Source organism: Anarrhichthys ocellatus, unplaced genomic scaffold (assembly GCF_004355925.1).
Source record: "Anarrhichthys ocellatus isolate YVR2014 unplaced genomic scaffold, GSC_Weel_1.0 scaffold61, whole genome shotgun sequence".
Taxonomy (NCBI): Eukaryota; Metazoa; Chordata; class Actinopteri; order Perciformes; family Anarhichadidae; genus Anarrhichthys; species Anarrhichthys ocellatus.
The window spans coordinates 1,104,028-1,122,986 of record NW_022280091.1 but is presented as its reverse complement, the minus strand read 5'-3'; the positions used below and the strand labels follow the sequence as shown (position 1 = coordinate 1,122,986).

Here is an 18,959-nt window from a genome sequence, read left to right as displayed (position 1 = left end):
CTATTGGGCTGTGACAAAGAAAGAATTAAGAGAAACACATTAAAGTAATTTGCCACTTAATTCACTTTATGCCTTAGGGCCGGCTCTGCATATTTAAGTGTGTGTGTGTGTGTGTGTGTGTGTGTGTGTGTGTGTGTGTGTGTGTGTGTTTGCATGGTTTGGTTATGTGCAGGTGTTTATCTTCTGGTCTGTGTTTGCTGTTGCTCCAGAGGAATATGTGAGAGGACACTGGGGCCGTTGTGTTTGTTTCTAACCTCACTGTACCGCCCCGTGGCATTATGCCTTTTTTTCAGCACATGATGGCAGGATGACGCTAAACAAACTTAGAACAGAAGCAGAACTTTTCTTGAATTGATTTTTTTACCTCATTAGTTTGTGCAGTATAATTATCTGGAAAATGTGACTGGTAATAAAAAAGAAGAAGAAAAAAAAGAAGCCGTGGGCAAATCTAACTTCTGCAAACACACACCCATTCCGACTGGGGCACAGCTTTATGACTTTTGGACAGTTTTCCTTCCTGATGTCTATGCAAAGAGGACCAACTGCCTGTTATTTTGGAACCAAAGTCCAGTTAGATCCTGTCCTTTGGGTCATTCTGATATTGCACGATTTTCCTGGGAAATTGCACCAAATAGACTTGTGGATCTTCTTGTGATGCCATGCACCCTTTGGGGAGTGATGATGTTAGAGGGAAGGGAGGGGGGTTTTGAATGAAAAGCCTGGGGGTCAGAAAGGTCAGCCTCAGCTCGACCATGTGCTCGACAAAGATATTATTGCAGATAGCGATGCCTCAAGTGGGTATTTCACATTTGCACCATGAAGCGTTTGGTTGTTTCTCGTGCAAAATCGGGTCGCACATCTTAAAGGACACGCAGCCTGAGAGCTTAACCCAAATATTTGTCATGATGCATGGCCTTGGCCTCAGAAAAACACACACTGAAGGAATAGTTTAACAATTTGGGAAAATATGCGTATTGATGATCTGATGGAGGATTAGATGAGAAGATTACTACCACTCTTATGTTTGTGTGTTGAATAAAATACTACAGCGGTTAGCGTAGCTTAGCACAAAGACTGGAAATGGCTAGACAAGCAGATTAGTTTAGCGGATTAGATAATTAGTGGACTTTAGGGGGGCTGGTATGTTAACTTTGTTACCTTTGGACAGAGGCAGGCCAGCTATTTCCCCCTGTTTTCAGTCTTTGCGCTAAGCTAAGCTAACCAGCCGCCAACTTATCATCCAAGTCTCCAACCGAAAGTGAATGAACCCATTTCAATGTTGAACTTTTGCTTCAGCGGCAGATTGACTTCAGCAACGAATCTTCTGTTGAGTTTCCTGCACGCAGACAAAGGAAACCTGCACCTCAAGGTGTCAAAGTACAATCCACCTGTCCGCCAGCTGCCCCCTGTGAAAGGTGTCGCTGTGTTTGCTCGCGTGTGAGTCCATCAGAATCCTCCATATGTCTGCTGTCCACCGAGTTCACATGTCATGTGAGCAGCTTATACTATGCCTTTCCCTATTACATTATTCATCATTGAGGTGAGCGTCTATGGCAGATCTTGGCTGACTCACTGTGACTCGGTGTGTGTGTGTGTGTGTGTGTGTGGACCCACAGCATGACTCACTCAGTGCTTTTAGACAGATGAGGACAGCGGTCTCATAGAGGGCAACGGAGGTTTTTATACAAGAAAAATAGCCACTTAGATTAGATTACGTAATGAAAAAACATTCCTCTCTCTCTCTCCTCTCTCTTATTCTCTTTCACCTTCCCCTTTCTACCCTCTCTCCTTTTTAGTGATGCACACGCACACGCACACACACACACACATCCTAACTCAATCACCTACAAATGGATCTTCACACCCTCAGGCAATCACGTACGTATACGCCTTCTTTGGCTGTTTTCACAAAACCAGGAGACAGTCAGGAAAACGCACACACACACTTGCACACACAGGTTTAAACTTAAAGAATACCTCATCTTTATCTTTTCTCTTCCCAATGATTGGCCAATGGCTCAGCATAAGCTTCTTTTTTTCTGATGCAATCCAACGCTGCTCTCTGTCTGCTGACTGGGCATTACAAACCTGATGTCTGTGTCCATTTGTCTTCCCTCTCCTTTAATACAGTCAGTGCAGAGGAGTTTTTTTCTTTTTGACCCACTCTGTGTGGTTGTTAAGTGTCCATCCATGGTTCAATTGTGGTGTTTCACATATCAATTATGACCCGTGGAACAGAACGGACTAAGAGGTGGGTCAAAAAAAAGAAAAAAGATAAAGACCATTTCCTCAGAGAAACAATGTATGGCCTTAGTTTCATTGAGCCTTATAACTTTAAAGGAAGAGTTGCTTTTCTGCTATCTGTTAGAGTTAAACGGAAGAGAGATACAACTGTCATATCTGTCTATTTTTGTAATCTGCACAAAAACCAAAGTACAATAGAATATTTTTTTTAAAAAGACAATTTTGGGGCTGGACCATTTCACGGCCAGACACAGTAACATCCTGGAGTCTTCACTGGTTGCCTGGCAACTGCTCAGAGCCAAGAAATAGTTGCTTATTAGTGAGCTTTAGCAAGGCTGGAAGGTGGATTGTGTTACCTTTGGACAAAGCCAGGCTAGCTGTTTCCCCCCGTTTCCAGTCTTTGTGCTAAGCTAAGCTAACTGGCTGTAGCTTCATATTTACGGTACAGACCTGAGAGTGGCATCAGCCTTCTCATCTAAATCGCTGCAGAAACCAAATGAGCATGATTCCCAAAACTATTGCTTTAAACATTATCATAAGGGGAGATTGTTAGTTGCGGAAATTGTTGTTTTGCTCAAATCTTAATTGCACATCAGTGTACAAATAACAGTTTCTGTAATCACATTTGTAACAATTATCTCATATTCTGAGGCCTTATCTTATGACACAAACATTTATTTTTACGACAGATGGATCTTTGTGTTGCAAAACAATAGAGTTGAAACTGCGGTGTTAAGCTGCCGTGTTTGGCGTCACACTGTTGTGATGACCACATGTTAGATCCAAAGAGATGATATGGATTGAAAATGTGCCAGGGCACATATCTGAGTAAGGTAATATCAGCACGTGTAATTACTGATAGTCCAATGATCGCCCTCTGTCTGGATAAACCTGATTAGCATCGACTAGGCTGTAAGAGGGCCTAATCCCCCGTAAGGAGAGAGGGATGGCTGCAGGGAGGGAGGGAGGGAGCACAGAGAGAGGCGGGAGGATACAAAGGGTGAAGGGGAAAGGAGAAAGGGGAAATAGAGGCAAACAGGGTGCAAGAGGATGGAGGAGTAAAATACTGTTGTTCATTATACAGAGAGGAGTTTCTGTTATTTAGTCTACCCTCACTGACATGAATGGGGTGGACAAAATAATAGAGACACCTGTCAGCGTCACACGTCAATGGAATATCCTTTAATTTTCTTTCAATATATTTCAACGATTTCTTTGCAAAAAATAGTTGTTTTTTGTCATGGCAGTGTACGTTATGGTGATGTGGTTGTAGAGTGTTATAGTCCGTGCACTGTTGCTGCCTTTTGAAATCAATATATTTCCAAAACGTTGACTTTGAGCTTACTAGATGGTTCAATTCAATTTTTCAAATAACCCGATGGGTTTCTAAATGTTTTATTTTGTTGAAGATGTGTGAATGTTTCTGTAAGGAACACTAAATCCCTCCTTTTATTTGATGACATCAAAATCTCGAAGTGTGGGGACTTTTTTCACCAGTACGGTGTGTACAATTGAAACCTCGTACAAGATGCTTTACCAAAAAAGCCATTGACAATTATGGGCATGCCAGTTAAAGTGACAATCTGGATGGCTGATACACTCACAGTTCCACTGATTTCACTCAAAAAGAAATTCTAAATCAACCAAGGATTGCTACTTTAAGCAAATTTGAAACATTTGAGTACACGGGATGGAGGAGGGAGAGCAGGATGATTACAAAGAGAGATTGGGGGGAGGGACTGTGATGATGTGAAATCAGATGGGGTAAAATACAGAGAGGAGTAAAATGAGGTCAGGGGAGACGGAGTGAATGGCTATGTGTGTGTATGTGTGTGTGTGTGTGTGTGCTGTGAACATACAGGGATCCACACAAAAGCTCAAATGTATGACGTGATACAGTACTTATGATATGAGAAAAAGCAATGTACTCACAAATATAAAATGACCACTGTGTGTGCATGTCGTGCATGCCAGCTCCTACATCCATGCATATGTGTGCACGTTTCTTTACCGATGTAATTTCAGCATCACATTTGTGTGGATTATAATCACCACTGTAAAGAAGTGATAATAGCTTGAGTGGCGGAGAAAAAGAGAGAGACTGAGAGAATCCACAGATTTCCTTGTCGTTTACTAATGCAAAAGTGGCCTCCACTTAAAAGGCCATGAATGCATTAACAATCCTCTTTGCATTAACGGGGGCGAACAGAACCACAACAGCAATCTGTTTGCTGGTGATGAGCACTGCAGCTGCTGCTTGGTTTTTTATAAACGTAGAAAAGGGGGGATGCAGTTCGGCTCTCTCTGTGGGTGAGAGCACAATAAAACTGCCATCGGTTTAAACCTCATGCAAGGTGGAATGTGTAAGGTTTTTGTGCAGACAAATGTCAGAAAAAGTCAGTATGTGGATTTCAGAGAAATTAAGCTCTTGTAAGGCATTAAATGGATTGGCTCCAAGCTCCGAGACCCACTAAGCCGAGACATGCAAAGGGTGCACACTTAGGTCAGGAGAATCAGCTCATACGTCTGGATTTGCGACCAGAGGTCACCGTGCATTCGCTCACAAGCCACAATGTATTTTCTTTTAAACTACAGCTATATATATGTTTTTAAGTTGACTTGCATTATTTTATTATTGGACATTTTCATTTATTATCTCTTACTTTATTTATCACTGCCTGTCTCTGCTTAATAGGTGTGTTACAGTATAGAGTATATATATAATCTAATATACACGGAGGATGTTTTCTCTTCTCCAGCAACGCTCTGCTTTAAATCTGCACAGCTATAGTTATAGAATTACAGTATATAGATTATTGTTGCTGCTCAGTAAAGCCAACAACCACAGTCTCTTAATGCCGGCCACTGGAGCAGGGTGGAGAGCCTTAACGTTCATTTCCTTGGCAGTCCGGCGATTAACCCGCAGCTTCTCACTCACAGCTGCACTTCTCCGACTCTCTGTTATATTTTACAATGTCATATTATTGCATATTGCTACACTTTATAGACAAAAAGTATGTGGAGACAACCGCGCACATACAATTGTCTTATTTTGGTCTGGGATTGCTGTTTATAGATTGTGACAAACATATATGATGTTTTAGACAAAAGTGTTCTTCCATCTCTGTTTTGAGTCCCTTTCCTGTTGTGAGTCCATGAAGAAACAGATTTTCCAATTTGAATGTGGAAGAACTGGAATGGCCGACACAGACCTCGACCCCATTCAACACCTTTGGGATCAATGTGAGTGCACTCACTGCAAGTGTTAACATATAGCTCGACATCAGCGCCCGATCCCGCTCTGGTGGACATGGCCAGATGAATCCACTTAGGAGCCCCAGCAGAATAATGAGCCGTGGGCCCCTACTGACAGTCTGCACCACCACCAACCACTATGTCTCTGTGTGTACACTTTCACCAAGGGTTTGCACCATGTGAGCACTAAGTATACTGTTTTTTATACTACTGTTTAGTGTGTTTCATCTTTTTTTTCTTGTGAACTCTTCTTCTAAAGGTTTTGACATGTCACAGTAGGAATAGCCCAGGCCTAAATAATGCACTTAATGATGGCTGAATTCCATTTAGTAGCTTTGATTTCAGGATCTAGGTATTTTAAATGATGTCTCCTTGTCACTCTCGCTGGGACACTTGGAATATAACAGAGGCCTTGATAGTGTTATTGTTATTAATGACACCTGTCTCTTTTCCAGAATAGTATAGAGACTTGTGTTGAAGCAATTGAGAGCTTATGGTTTTGGAATTAAATGGTTAATAATTACATATGGGTGTGACGTTTGGCTGCCCTCATACTTTTGGCCATGTAGTGCATTTCACAGTTGAAGCGGTTAAAATTGATTGTGAGAGTCAAGGGATTCAGTCAAAATTCCTTCACCTTTGATGATGTCAAGTCCCACAACAAAAAAAGCCATTATGAAACCTTTATAAACTGAGTCCGGGGCTGGGACAGGAGCCTTTTGAGGGAACTGGGGCCATGATTTCATATTTCGTCACTACAATAACCCCCCCAATAAAAGAAGCACACAATTGATTTTGATTTCTTTTTTAATGTATTGCGTGGAAAATACACATATAAGCACCACATGTCTCCGCCGCCTGGGGGCGCTGTGCTTTCTACACCGACACGTTCACCTTAGCGGGACGGCAACAACCTCTTCCGGGTTCACACCATTCACTCGCTCTACTCGATTGAAGATGAATCTAATGAAGGCATAATTTTTGTCCATAACCGCGTTTCCCCGCAGAAGGGATTAACTGTAGGTGAATTTCTGCATTGAAAAGCTTTTGTTGAATATTGTTTTTTTTTTGTGACGCCGCTGTTGGTTTAGCTCATAGTACTCCGTGTTAGCTCAACATGTCTGCGGAGGAAGCGGACAAAACGATCACCACTGATGCTAGCGCAGGAGATGAGGAGGAGGAATGGCTGTACGGAGGTAAAGAAAAGACCACGCTGTCCGCAAACACAACTCGTCTCGACCGAAAGAGAGAGACAGACAGACAGACAGACAGAGAGTGTGAGTGAGTGAGTGAGTGAGTGTCTGTCTCGCTCTTTTAATTAACTGCTAACCAATAACACTGTCGGCTAGTTTGAGAAGGCAACAGTTAGCCTGTAAGCTAAGCTAGCAGCGCCTGTTTGCTTCTCCCGGCCTTTTGCAGCCGTATGATTTGAGAAAAAGGTGATTAAATATGTCTTTCTGTCACATGTTCAGGTTGTGTATTGAAAGTTGAAATGTGCTGAATACTAATGTCGGTCTCGTTTGCTTTGTGTCTATGTGTTGAACAGGAGAAGCTAATGAATGGAGCTCTTGAGCTAGTTATGGTTACAATAAGTATTGTTTTTTTGTTCCAGATGAGTCTGAGAGCAAAGATGAGGACGAAGAAGCCAAACTGAATGCTGCAGTCAGGTATGTGTCATCTGTGTTCACCCACAAACACCGTGGCTTTGTGCAAGTGATTCAAAAACACAAGACCCCTGTTTACATCCAGAGGGTATACACACATCCAGAGGGTATACACACATCCAGAGGGTATACACACATCCAGAGGTTTGCCTTCACAGGTTTCACAAGAAATAAGAACTGATGGACTGACTGTTGACTCCTCATCGTGTATAAATTACTGTTGTATACAAATCTACAACTACTTAATTTAGAAAAATAAATATTCATAACAGCACGGGAAAAATAACTAAAAACAATTTCCTGGATTAAGTCATTGTTTTGTATTTAACAGTACCTTTTTAAATCCTCTGCTTCGTTTGCATAGCAATTGTAAAGTGGGAGAACATGACGACTCTGCTTGAAAAGAAAGTGACATTTAATTTTATCTACAGTGCACCTGCTGATGCTTCAATAGAGGATGCTGCAGCGCATGCTACAGGGAATGGAGTGGCCTCTGAGGTAGGTAGCCGTGGTGTGCATGCTCACAGTCACAGTATGTGGTGCAATGTGTGCCGCGCTTCTGTTCTGTTTTGTTTGTGTGCTTACTTACCTCCCAGGGCAGGTTTAGTGAAAATAGTTAGTTAACCCTGAGATGAGGTAAACTCTGGGTTTTCAGTTCAAATATATCACAGTCAAGTCACCCTCAACTCAAAATAAAACCCAACTCAGAATTCACGGTTAGGCTCAGAGTTTGTGGAGCAGCATCCAGTTCTCATTGCTCTCACAGTTGTTTTCTGTCCCTCTGAGAAATGCTCATGTCTCTCCCCCTCCCCCCCTGCTCTGTCAGGCCACAGGTGAAGTTGAGGGTGATGGTGAGGGCGAAGGTGCAGGCGAGGATGTTGACAGCGACAGTGATGATGACGACGACGATGTCCGCGTTACCATTGGAGACATAAAAACTGGAGCGCCACAGTACACGTAGGTGTTCAGTCAAAGTGTGGTGTTTCACGGTTGATTTACACAAGCTCAATATTTTAATGTTCGCCGTGAACAAAGAGAACTTTCTTGTTCCTAACGAATCCTTTTTTTTTGTTTCTTCCTACTCATAAAGCTCCGCTCTTAGTCTCTTTTTTTACATTTCAAATATCGTTCTGATGTCAAAATGAAGAGCAGTGTTTCACATTTCTGTGTTTTTGATAGAATTTTATGGATGAAAATAAAAATGTGCAATCGAAGGAATTCCCACAAATTAATGAAGCTTTAGATATACTGCAGGTTTGATTAAGACATTTCTTTCTCCACACTTTAATTTCTACACTGTAAACCCGTTAACATTGGTCCGTGACCAGCAGAAAGCCAACACTGTCGTTCCTCTGATTGTGCTTTATAAGCCTATATATATATATATATATATATATATATATACACACATACACACACACACACAGTGTATATGAGGAGACCTTGTGACAGAGTTTTATTTATTTTTGTCCTCCCAGAACTTATGGCGCTCCACCTGTCAATCTCAACATAAAGACAACAGGCTCCAGACCGTATGGACAAGGTATTGCTCTCTATTCTTGAACCGCTTTCTGTTTTGACCTAAAAAAACAAGCAAACCCCAGCTTATTCTTTTCTGCACTATTCAGTTCAAAACACAGAGAACATGGATATTCTCCACGGAGAGTAGTAAAGAGTTTGAACTAAATGTTCATGTCCAGTTAACATGTTGTGATGATCATTATTTTCCGTAGCCTCCAAGATGAAGGGAGTGGATCTGGATGCTCCTGGTAACATTAACGGGGTTCCAGTGCTGGAGACGGAAGTGGAGTCCTTTGAAGAGAAACCCTGGAGAAAGCCAGGTGTGTGTGTGTGTGTGTGTGTGTGTGTGTGTGTGTGTGTGTGTGTAGCTGAAAAACCCAGTAAAAATATGCAATTCTTTAGGCACCTCAGTTATGAGCTTTGGTGATGTACAGGCGCCCAGAGACCCGGGGCCAGATGACATGTTATGCCTAGCATGTACAGTATTTCACAAGTTTTGTGTGTGTGTGTGTGTAGGAGCGGATCTTTCAGACTACTTTAACTACGGCTTCAATGAAGACACATGGAAGGCTTATTGTGAAAAACAGAAGAGACTGCGCATGGGCCTGGAGGTCTCTACTATCGGCTCGGTGGCGAGCAAGATCACTGTGAGAGCCCAGTGCTTACTCTTCTTTCTGTCAACGCCCTCTACATTTCCCTCAAACCTCTGTTTTCTTCAGAAGCCTCTCCCTCTAATCACTTAGTTGTAATCAAAGCACTTTCCTGTGTGGTTTAATCTGGAAACTTTACATTATAATAAATGCTTCACCCTGTTTGTTGGAGGTCAGAGGAACATTAACAAAAGTAAACAGAGTTTCATTTCAAACATGTTCATCACCTCTATTTCTACAATGTTGTGAAGAGACGATTTAAACCTCTCTACTTTGATTAACACATATATTCTCTGTCTTAGGTTCAGCAAGGCAGGACAGGGAATGACAAGGACATGATGTCCAGTTTGCCTGTTCACACGTCAAAGCCAGACTTCACATCTCCGATCAGCCTGTACAAGCCCACTGTCAGTCAGCTCACCAGGTAACACTTGTGCTTATTAACATATCTGCTAATGTTCCACTGAAAGGGTTTCCATCCACCTGTTTTATCAACATCTTCTAGTTCAGTATTAAAAAAACCCGAGTGAAAAGTCAAAAAATGTAAAAAAAAAATGTTTTACACTTGGCTGAGGTATATTGATTGATCTTGTAACGTGGTGCATCTTCACATGGGGGTCCGTGGGGATTGACTGGCTTTTGGAGCCGGCCTCAAGTGGGCGTTTGATGAACTGCAGTTTTGGCATCTCAGGAGTTACCATCGGCATTCTAACCGAGAAATAAAATACTCGGACAGGGAAGATCATTTTGATCCTCGACTGAGAAAAGTGAGATTTCATAATCCGGATCATTCTGATCCAGATTACAAGTCTGTAAATACCGGCCCCTGGTCACCACCAGGTTTATCAGTGTCCCATGGGCTGTATGTGTGTGTGATCTAATCCTCTTTACCCCCGTCCTTTGTTTCAAAATGGTAGGATCTCTCCCCCTCAGTGGCCCGGTCCGCCTCCTCAGGACATGTCCTATTATACGTAAGTTAGCACGGCCTTGTCCCTGCAAGGTTTGACGGACCTGATGGGAAATGTGTTGATGTTCAAACACGGGGGTAACCTGAAACTTTCTTTCTTCAGGGGTGGGTGATGTGCATGTGTGATAAGCTAAAAGTTAGCTTTAGAGAAAGTCACCCGAATATCATCATCTTTAGCTTAATCTGGAGCTCACTTTTCTTTCTTAGAGTATTTTCTATGTTTAGATAAAACCCCTTTTTAAAGGTTCTTTAAAGCAATCCATTCCTCCTTAAAATGAAACTTCAGTATTTCTTTTAACTTGTTTTCTCAAGTCATTATTTTATGGAGTAATTAAATGTCTTCTTCGGGGTCACGAATGTATATATTAAATAGATCTGAGATGCTGAAGTGAAATCCATGACCAAACCTAAAAAGTAAAATAAATCTAGTGTTGGGCTTTAGTTGTCAAAACTGTGCAGTCAGCGGAAATGATTTAGGGCCGCATTGTTTGAGGCTTTGGTGTGAATTTGGTATTTAGATTATGTGCATTGCTGATTGCATATTGTAGACTAGGTGTATGCCCAGTGTCTTGATTTTCATTTTTCATATCTGTTTCCCAGGAAGACGAGTGGTACTATAGATGTGATCGGTGGAGGGACGGCCACCATCAGCAGGGTTGAAGGGCGACGCAGACACAATCTAGAAGGCAACAATATCCAGGTACACAGAAGCAACACGGACACTTTTTCTTTCTTTTTTTTGTTCTACTAAACTGGAGTTGAAGTTGAAAGAAGCTGCTAGTGTGCGCGTGTCATCCTGTCTGTTGTTGTGCAGGTGATCGCCGAGCAGTCGGATGCCGAACCGGCTCCAGCCAAGATTCCCCCCTTCTTCCCTCCTGGACCCATACCCCCAAACATCCCCCCACCTCCGTTCCTCCCTCCGCCACCCAACGTCAACGCTGCACCCCCGCTCATCCCCCCACCCAGTAAGTTTATCATCATCGCCATCTTATTCTTTCTCAGCTGGTCTCTTTGTGGGATTTTAAGCAGCCATCCCATCGTACCCTGTATTTGCTCTGTTTTATTGTTTTCGATGTGTTCATCCTCATTCTCTCTCTCGTAGGGTTGCCCATCACTGTTCCTCCTCCTGGTTTCCCCCCTCCACCTAGTGGCCCCCCTCCTGCTATCATCCCCACTATGGACAGGTAACTGTTGGTAGTTGTTGTTGGGTTTGTTTAAATACGCCAAATTGTCATTTTATGGGTTATTTTTGTTCAATTAAGCTAAGAAAGCTAATACGTGCTAACATCAGCTGTCACTTGCAGTCACATGATAGGGTCAGTGAGGTTAGGCATGGCAGAGGCTGAGCATTCGGGATCGGTAACGTTACTGGAATGGAGTTGGTCGCTCACCATCAAACTCAGCCATTTACCCGGTGATACCAATGTAATTATACTATTGGCTCGTGGGTTTTGTTAGAAGTGGGAAACAAAGCATTATATATCTTCCACTGAGATAAAGAAAACATTCATTTTTGGACCCGTCAACAGTTTTAAAATGATTAATTCACAATCATATTTTTTTAGGAAAATAAGTACTTTTATTTGGCACCTTACTCAACACATGTATTTCTTTTTAAAGTGTTCAGCTACATAAAAATGTTCTTCAATCAATCTGACCTTTAAAGCAGGAATGTCATCGTTCTGTTACATGGCGAGCAGACAGTCGCAGTGACTTGCAGCCAGACAGCAGCCGGCTACACAACAACCACATTAGCTCTCCTGCTAAACTCTCCATATAATCTAACGTGAACACTTGTCCAGCGCCTTAGCTTGTTGAATAGTTCACCATACAAACATTAATCTGGGAAACGTGCACCGTTAACATCTGTTTTCAGGCTACATTGCCAATCGATGAATTCCTTTCTTCTAGATCTGTATGTTCCATAACGTGTAACATTCTCCTCTTCCCACAGTGGCCACCCTGGAGGTTATGATGGCCGCCCTGTCCCTCCCTACCCATTCCCTCAAGGTAGGATGCTTTACATCACAACCAGGATTTCTAACCTCAGCAGCACAACACATGTCAGAAAGTTTTTATCAATGTTTATCACAGATTGCTGACTGGATTTGAACAAAGTCTCATTTCCAGGAAACATTTGAGCACAAAGTAATAACTGTCTTTGGGGACCCTCCTCTGAACTTTGTCAGGCGCATACCCTCCGCCCATGCCTGGAGGTGGGCCTCTCACCTGGCCCCCCATGTTGGACAACTCTAAACCCTGGGAATACTACCCCCGTCGAGAGGACAAGAGAGAGAAGGAGAGAGAGAGGCCCAGAGAGAGGACACATGAGCGGGAGAGAGAGAGGGAGCACAGCCCTTCAGCTATGAGCTACACCAGGTGAGAGGGACACACTCATGAATATTAATTTATTGTGTCATTTAAAAAGGCTCGTTTCCATCAGAGTACAGGCTTGTTTTGGTAAGCGTGCAAACATAACGCAGTAAAGAGAAAGCTCTTGTTCTTTCGACTTCCGCAGTGACGAGGAGCGGTTTCGCTACCGCGAGTACCAGGAGCGTGGTTATGGGGAGCGGCATCGTGAGCGGTCGAGCCGAGAGAAGGAGGAAAGACACAGAGAGAGACGGCACCGAGAGAAGGAGGAGGGACGCCACAAGACCTCTCGCAGGTACGAAAACATACACAAAACCTCTCCGACAGAAGACAGTTCGCTGAACCCCTCCCTCCAATGATTATTAATGCGTTAGAAGAAGCCACGCTCACAACCGGAACATCCACCGGGCAGTAGAAGTTGATCCTGGATGCTATTGGAGTGTAGGCTCATGTCAGCAGGTCTGTGCAGCTCTTTATTGGATTTGGGAAAGTTTAAATTCCAGAAACCTCGTAGCATTACATTAGCAGAACACACCAGTTAGCCTTTTCTCTTGTAATTGCTTGTGGTCTAAGTGGCTGAACAGGGTTATATTGATATTCTATTCTCATACTATCTCTCCACCGCAATATGAGAACGTCTTTTAGCATGACATCACATACGTAGCCATAAAGTGTAATATCTACAGCCTTTAAAAATATATATATATATATATTCTTGTTTTGAAACAAATCGGCTGGAAACATTAACATGTCCGCTAACTCATAGAGCTACGGTTAGCTTGGCTATATATATCTTGTATATATATATATCTGCCAGCTACAGGTACAACAGCAGGCTCCTCATTTTCTACTGGCTGGAATGAGAAGCTGCTTTAGTCTAACTCTCAAATTAAAAAGAGTGAGAAGGGAAAGATTAACTTTGGTGTATTTCAGCTTTGACCCTGTTTTACCACTAAGGGGGACATCAATTTCTGAAATCGGTCCAGTATTGAGGGAAAATGCTGCAGATGACTTCCACTAAACAGGCTGTAATGTAATGTCATGTTTTGCCACTGACAGGCTCAAGATATCATCACAAAAACTGAAAAAAAAAAAAAAGAAGCTTTACCTTCTGCTTGTGTCATGTGACAACATGAGAGAGAGTTGCAGAGAGGAGTTTCGGTGTTGTGTAGCTCAGTGTTGTCGTCGCTGAATATTCAGCTGATTTCATGCGGATGCGACGCAATATTTATAAGTTACGCTTTCACGACAGCAGCTAAGTGGTATAATGGTCCTTTGACAAACTATCTTCCTGTTTTTCGGTTGGCCCAACCTTTGTCTCTGTTATTTTCCTAACCCCTCTTGTCCATCTCCATTTCACTTCACCTTTTCGTTCTTTCACCCATTGATCTTCTTGTCTCCATGTCTCCCTCTCTCCCATCTAACCTTTTATCTCCCTTCCCCCTATCGTCTTCCCTCCCTGCCCTGTCCTCTCCCTTCTAAATCTCCCCCCTCCTCACCTCCTCTGCCCTTTCCACACTTTTGTCCTTCTCTTTGAATTAGCAGCAGTAGCAGGCGGAGGCACGAGAGCGAGGAGGGCGACAGCCACCGGAGGCACAAACACAAGAAGAGCAAGAGGAGCAAGGAGGGCAAAGAGGCCGGCGAGGAGATCAGCGCAGACCAAGAGAACCAGGAGGCCATGGAGTAGCGATCGCCAGCCCCCGCGTTGTCCTCTCCCCGTCTGTCTCTGGGTCTCCGTCTGTCCCGCCGTGTCTCCCACCAAGATGAGAAAGAAGGAATGGGGGAAGATGAGCACAGACCAACAAAACCAGAAAGTGGCAGAGCGATCGATGCGTCCTGTCACGCCCCTCTCCATCAATCACTGTTGTCCTCCATCCTGCTGCCGTTCATCACCCCGAGCGGAGAACGGATGGAGCAGAGGAGGTGGTAAACAAGGGTGGTCGTCCTGTTTAGTCCATCCGTCTTTCCATCAATAGCTGACACCAGACAAGCCGTCAATCTGTCCCCCCCCCCTCTCGTTTCTCCCCGGCCCTCCTCTCAGAGCACTGCTGTAACCGTTAGGTCATGCTCAGAGATTTCACTGTATAGTCCCAATGATCAGCAGATTCAGCTCTTTTTCATTTATTTGTTCTTGTTCTGTATGAAGACATCTATCGAGTCAGTTTGTTGAGTTCAATTAAAAAAACACTTTTGATAACACTTCTTTTTGTGACTTTTTTTTTTTTTTTTTTTTTGAATAAATAGTCCAATGACTACTTGCTATGTAAAGCCATAGTGGAGTAACGTCTGGAAAAGATCTCTAACATAACCCCACCAAGAAATGCATTATCAGCATTTCTCTTTGAATTTGACTTCAAAGGAACGTGTTTTTGATGAATAACCATGCTGCTGCGAAAGGTATTTTCTACACGGCTTCATATGACAGGTGAAGGTCTTTCCTGTACATGTGCACATCAGGTAGCTGTTGTGTGTACTTTACATGTGTGTCATTTCAACACATTCTTAAAGGGTCACTATTCTCTGTGGGATCAACCGTCAGAGCACTGCGGAGGTTATCAGGAGGTGAGGACAAAGTTCAAGTGAACTTCAAATCAACATTTGATTTGAAAATATTGCAATCCAGATGGTTTTGCTGGGGAGGGGGATTTGGACTTGTGACCCCAGTATTTCTACCATCCTGGCTCAAATATTTGATCTCGGGTCTGGAAGAGTTTTTTTTTCTCCTTTCCATCAAATGACATTCAGACTCAGTAGCTGTTGTGATTTCATCCACAACACTTTTAGTATGAAAAGTTCATTATTTACCTTGTAAACAGATTAATTACTGTATTACTGTTCTATTTTTCATATTAAATATTCAATTGCCAGTACTATTACAAATTGACAGTTCTTTTTTTTTTTTTTTTTTTTTTTTTTTTTTTTTTCTGAATTTCAAATGTAACAGTTGCATAAGTTCTCATTGTGCAATGTGAGTACTTTTGTTGTTTGCACAGCAAAACAAATGTACAAAAGATGTCGGCTATGTTTGCTACAACATTCACTGACCGTGCATACTGTACAAAGACACGCTTACACCTAAATATACACACATGCGTGAATTAAAAGTAAACCGAAGTCTGTGCAGGCGAGGTAGGAAACAAAGGAATCACAAGACTGGAGGGCCTTTATTTCTAACGGAGTATTTTAGTGGTTTTGCTACTGTTACGACAGTAAATGATGTGAAAATGTTCTCCATCACTGGTAATATGTGCACACGTGCTGTGCATAATAGCCTCTACTGTTACATGTGATTGGATCAAGATTCAGTGAGTTCCCTAAACAGGTCAAAGTCTCTCTCTCTCCCCCCCCCCCCCTCACATCACTTCACAGAAAAGTCAATGTACGCTGGTGAGATGCAGCCACCGTTGTTATAAGGCCTGTGGCAGCCAGAGAAGAGACTCACCCGAGCACGAAGGCACGGAAAGGGGAGAAAGACATCAAGAGGATGAAGAAGTGCGTTGCTGCTTTTGTGGTGCTGAGTCTGCTCTCAGTGGGACTCTCTGCTCCTCTGAGCGGCTGTGACGGTCTGGTGAAACCCATAACTGTCAGCAATGAATACGTGAGTGCACTTCTACTTTACCTTGTATCTTCAGTATCTCGGTTTAATTCCAACTCGGCAATAAAAACATCTCTGGTTTTCATCAGGTGTATTTCGATGCTGATGAATCCTGTTACTATGAACGAAACATCTGTATGCACTATTTCAGTGTGTCTAACCGTTTAACCACAGGCGTTAAAAGCTTACAGCTGTTGAAAGCTCATAATAAGACTTTGCCTTTCCAAAGTGTATGTGTCAGTGAACGGCAGTAACCTGCCATGTTTCGACTCCTCTGTCCTTGCTGTACTTGCGCCATGCTGTCTCTTTATTGGACCATGAACTTGTTTTTAGATCCCACAGGTTTCTGGGCCCCAGAAATGAAAAGTTGGCAAAACGTTTCAGATAACACTTTGTTTTACAGGTCCTTTATTTCTCAATACTTTCCTAGGGTGCTACCTGGAAATGACTATGTAGTATGGTGCAAATTATAAAGACAAAAATGAACGTCTTTAAAATAAAATTGGCATTAAAAAGTAGGTAAATATTCCTTTATCTTTTTTTAAATTGTTATTATTGGGAACTGTATTTCCCTATATAATTACAACACAAATTATATAGTTCTTTTGAGAAAATGTCTTGTAGTTTATCAGGAAATTATTCAGACCAAACTTGAAATTACAGACATTTTAATATTGCATCATTTGAGGATCAGAGCATGGAGGGAACTCCAATTGATGTATTAATTAAAACATATCGGATTTAGTGTAACAAATAACTCTACGTCTCAGAAATCTCCCACGAGCCCACAGGAGGTCCCGGCCCCCGCGGGTTTAGAAACATTGACGTGTGTGTATACTCTGTGTCTGCGTGTGCTTCAGATGCTGGGCAGGTGGATGTACATTGGGGGGAGCTCTGACCTCCCAGGAAGCCGCTCCCTGGGCCACCTGATGACCAGCGCCTGGCTGGACGTCACTACGACCGCCCAGAGCAACGTCCTCAATCTACTCCAGACTCAGAGGATGTAAGTCCCCACCCACACTGTCGCAGCAGAAGGCTAGAGGAACTTATCTTTTTATAACTTGACAATGCAGCTTGTTTATGAGATATAATTGCACTACATATCTATATATTCAAGTCTCTTGTCACAGACATCAGCAGCACCCTCAAATGGGAAACATCAATACAGACCACATTACCAAATAAAAAGAACCTGCTTCATTCTGCTGTTGGGTTCATCAACGAAGCCCGGGACCCCCACTGACTCAGACACTACATCCCCAGGACAATGTCTTACAGTGACACACCCTTGCAAATCTTTTCTCTATTAATATACACCTGAAACTTTAATATTATACTTGTTTTAACATACTCTTGTTTGTTTGTTGACCATATATTATTGTAAATCTTTTAAATGATGTCTTAAACTATTGCAGTGTCCCTTACAAATTCCTTGTATGATTCTGGCTTACTAAAGAGTCTATCATGGTATAATGTTTTACTTTTTCCTTCACAGATATGGCGAATGTTCCAGCTTAACATACAACGTGAACTTTGAAAACAGCACGATCTTGATCGGTGAGCGCAGAAGAGCCACAATGTATCAGAGAGATGCGTTAAGAGTGGAAACCTGGATTGAAAACACTCACACTATTCCCTGTGTGTGTGTGTGTGTGTGTGTGTGTGTGCGCGTGCGTGTGTGTGTGTGTGTGCGCGTGCGCGTGTGTGTGTGTGTGTGTGTGTGTTTTTCACAGAGCAACCGTTCTACCTCAAGGAAGTGTACCTGCCGACTGACTGCTCCCACTGTCTGGTTGCCTATGAAGAAGTTGTCTCTGGCAAAGATACTTTCACCAGCTTTCTGCTTTTTAGTAAGAAACTTGCTTATCGGTCACCAAACCCTGCATTGACCTGAATATTATTCTTCCAATTCAACTCTGACGTCTTTATTTCCAGGCAGGAATCAGAGCGTCTCACCTGCTGTTGTGGAGACGTTCAGGATGCAAGCAGAATGTCTCCACATGCCGTCGCCCATAATGATAAACACGGACTACGGTGAGAATGACTACAACTGTTTATCTCCACACACACTGTGCCTCCACCATGCCGTGCAGAGCTGATTTGTCTCATTTTGAATGTGTATGAAAACAGAAATCTGCCCAGACAACATCTCGCCCTCAGAGGGGATCAGCGCCCTCAACTCTTTGTTAGAGGCCAAGATGGGACATCGAGTGGCAAAACTCCTGGATGCTTTTTTTGATATGTTTGTGAACTGATTAGTTTTGTCATTTTGCTACGAGAAAGTGTGGAATTTTGTTCCCTGATTTACATAAACAATAAATAAATAAAAAAGTGCAACTGCATTGTTTTCTCGTTATATTTCAAAAAAACAAGACTTTTTATTCCTAGTTTATTTCACAAATGCCCCTCAAGAAGAGGAAGGTGCAGGTCCTAGATATCCTCAGTTGCTCTATGTATGAGTATATCATCTACGTAGACCTCTGTACCTTCAAGTCCCGTCAAGGTTTCAGACATTTTGCTCTCCTTATCCCAAATGGGAGTCGGCGGGAGGCGTACCTCTCACATGGGGTAATAGAAGTAGCGAGCCTACTGCTGTCCAGGATCTGGTAGAACCAGCTTGCTGCATCCAATGATGTGAATACCTTTGACGTGGCAAGCCTTGGCATTATTTCCTCCACAGAGGGCAGCCGGTACTT

General features: G+C 42.8%; 2 protein-coding genes across 2 annotated transcripts; both read left to right on the top strand.

Annotated features, from left to right (window-relative positions):
* The first annotated feature begins 6,390 nt into the window (after nt 1-6,390).
* fip1l1b (FIP1 like 1b (S. cerevisiae)) lies at nt 6,391-14,870 on the top strand. The gene is made up of 16 exons (XM_031871983.1): nt 6,391-6,695; nt 7,112-7,166; nt 7,595-7,661; nt 7,990-8,120; nt 8,642-8,706; nt 8,897-9,004; nt 9,201-9,331; nt 9,637-9,758; nt 10,252-10,305; nt 10,902-11,001; nt 11,116-11,266; nt 11,404-11,485; nt 12,256-12,311; nt 12,491-12,680; nt 12,820-12,966; nt 14,217-14,870. Exons 1-16 carry the CDS (start codon nt 6,617-6,619, stop codon nt 14,356-14,358), a joined length of 1,680 nt encoding a protein of 559 aa, XP_031727843.1. The 5' UTR covers nt 6,391-6,616; the 3' UTR covers nt 14,359-14,870.
* Nucleotides 14,871-15,567: 697 nt separating this feature from the next.
* Nucleotides 15,568-18,805, top strand: LOC116396940 (uncharacterized). Its single transcript, XM_031871984.1, has 6 exons — nt 15,568-16,269; nt 17,127-17,269; nt 17,762-17,823; nt 18,000-18,113; nt 18,199-18,297; nt 18,394-18,805. The coding sequence occupies exons 1-6, from the start codon at nt 16,156-16,158 to the stop codon at nt 18,516-18,518; spliced, it is 657 nt and encodes a 218-aa protein (XP_031727844.1). The 5' UTR covers nt 15,568-16,155; the 3' UTR covers nt 18,519-18,805.
* The last annotated feature ends 154 nt before the right edge of the window (nt 18,806-18,959 follow it).

Coding starts and splice junctions, on each gene's coding strand:
- fip1l1b (XM_031871983.1), top strand. CDS start 6,617: ATGTCTGCGGAGGAAGCGGACAAAACGATCACCACTGATGCTAGCGCA. Junction 7,662..7,989: donor GGAATGGAGTGGCCTCTGAG/GTAGGTAGCCGT, acceptor CTGCTCTGTCAG/GCCACAGGTGAAGTTGAGGG. Junction 10,306..10,901: donor CAGGACATGTCCTATTATAC/GTAAGTTAGCAC, acceptor TCTGTTTCCCAG/GAAGACGAGTGGTACTATAG.
- LOC116396940 (XM_031871984.1), top strand. CDS start 16,156: ATGAAGAAGTGCGTTGCTGCTTTTGTGGTGCTGAGTCTGCTCTCAGTG. Junction 16,270..17,126: donor TAACTGTCAGCAATGAATAC/GTGAGTGCACTT, acceptor CGTGTGCTTCAG/ATGCTGGGCAGGTGGATGTA. Junction 18,298..18,393: donor AATGATAAACACGGACTACG/GTGAGAATGACT, acceptor GTATGAAAACAG/AAATCTGCCCAGACAACATC.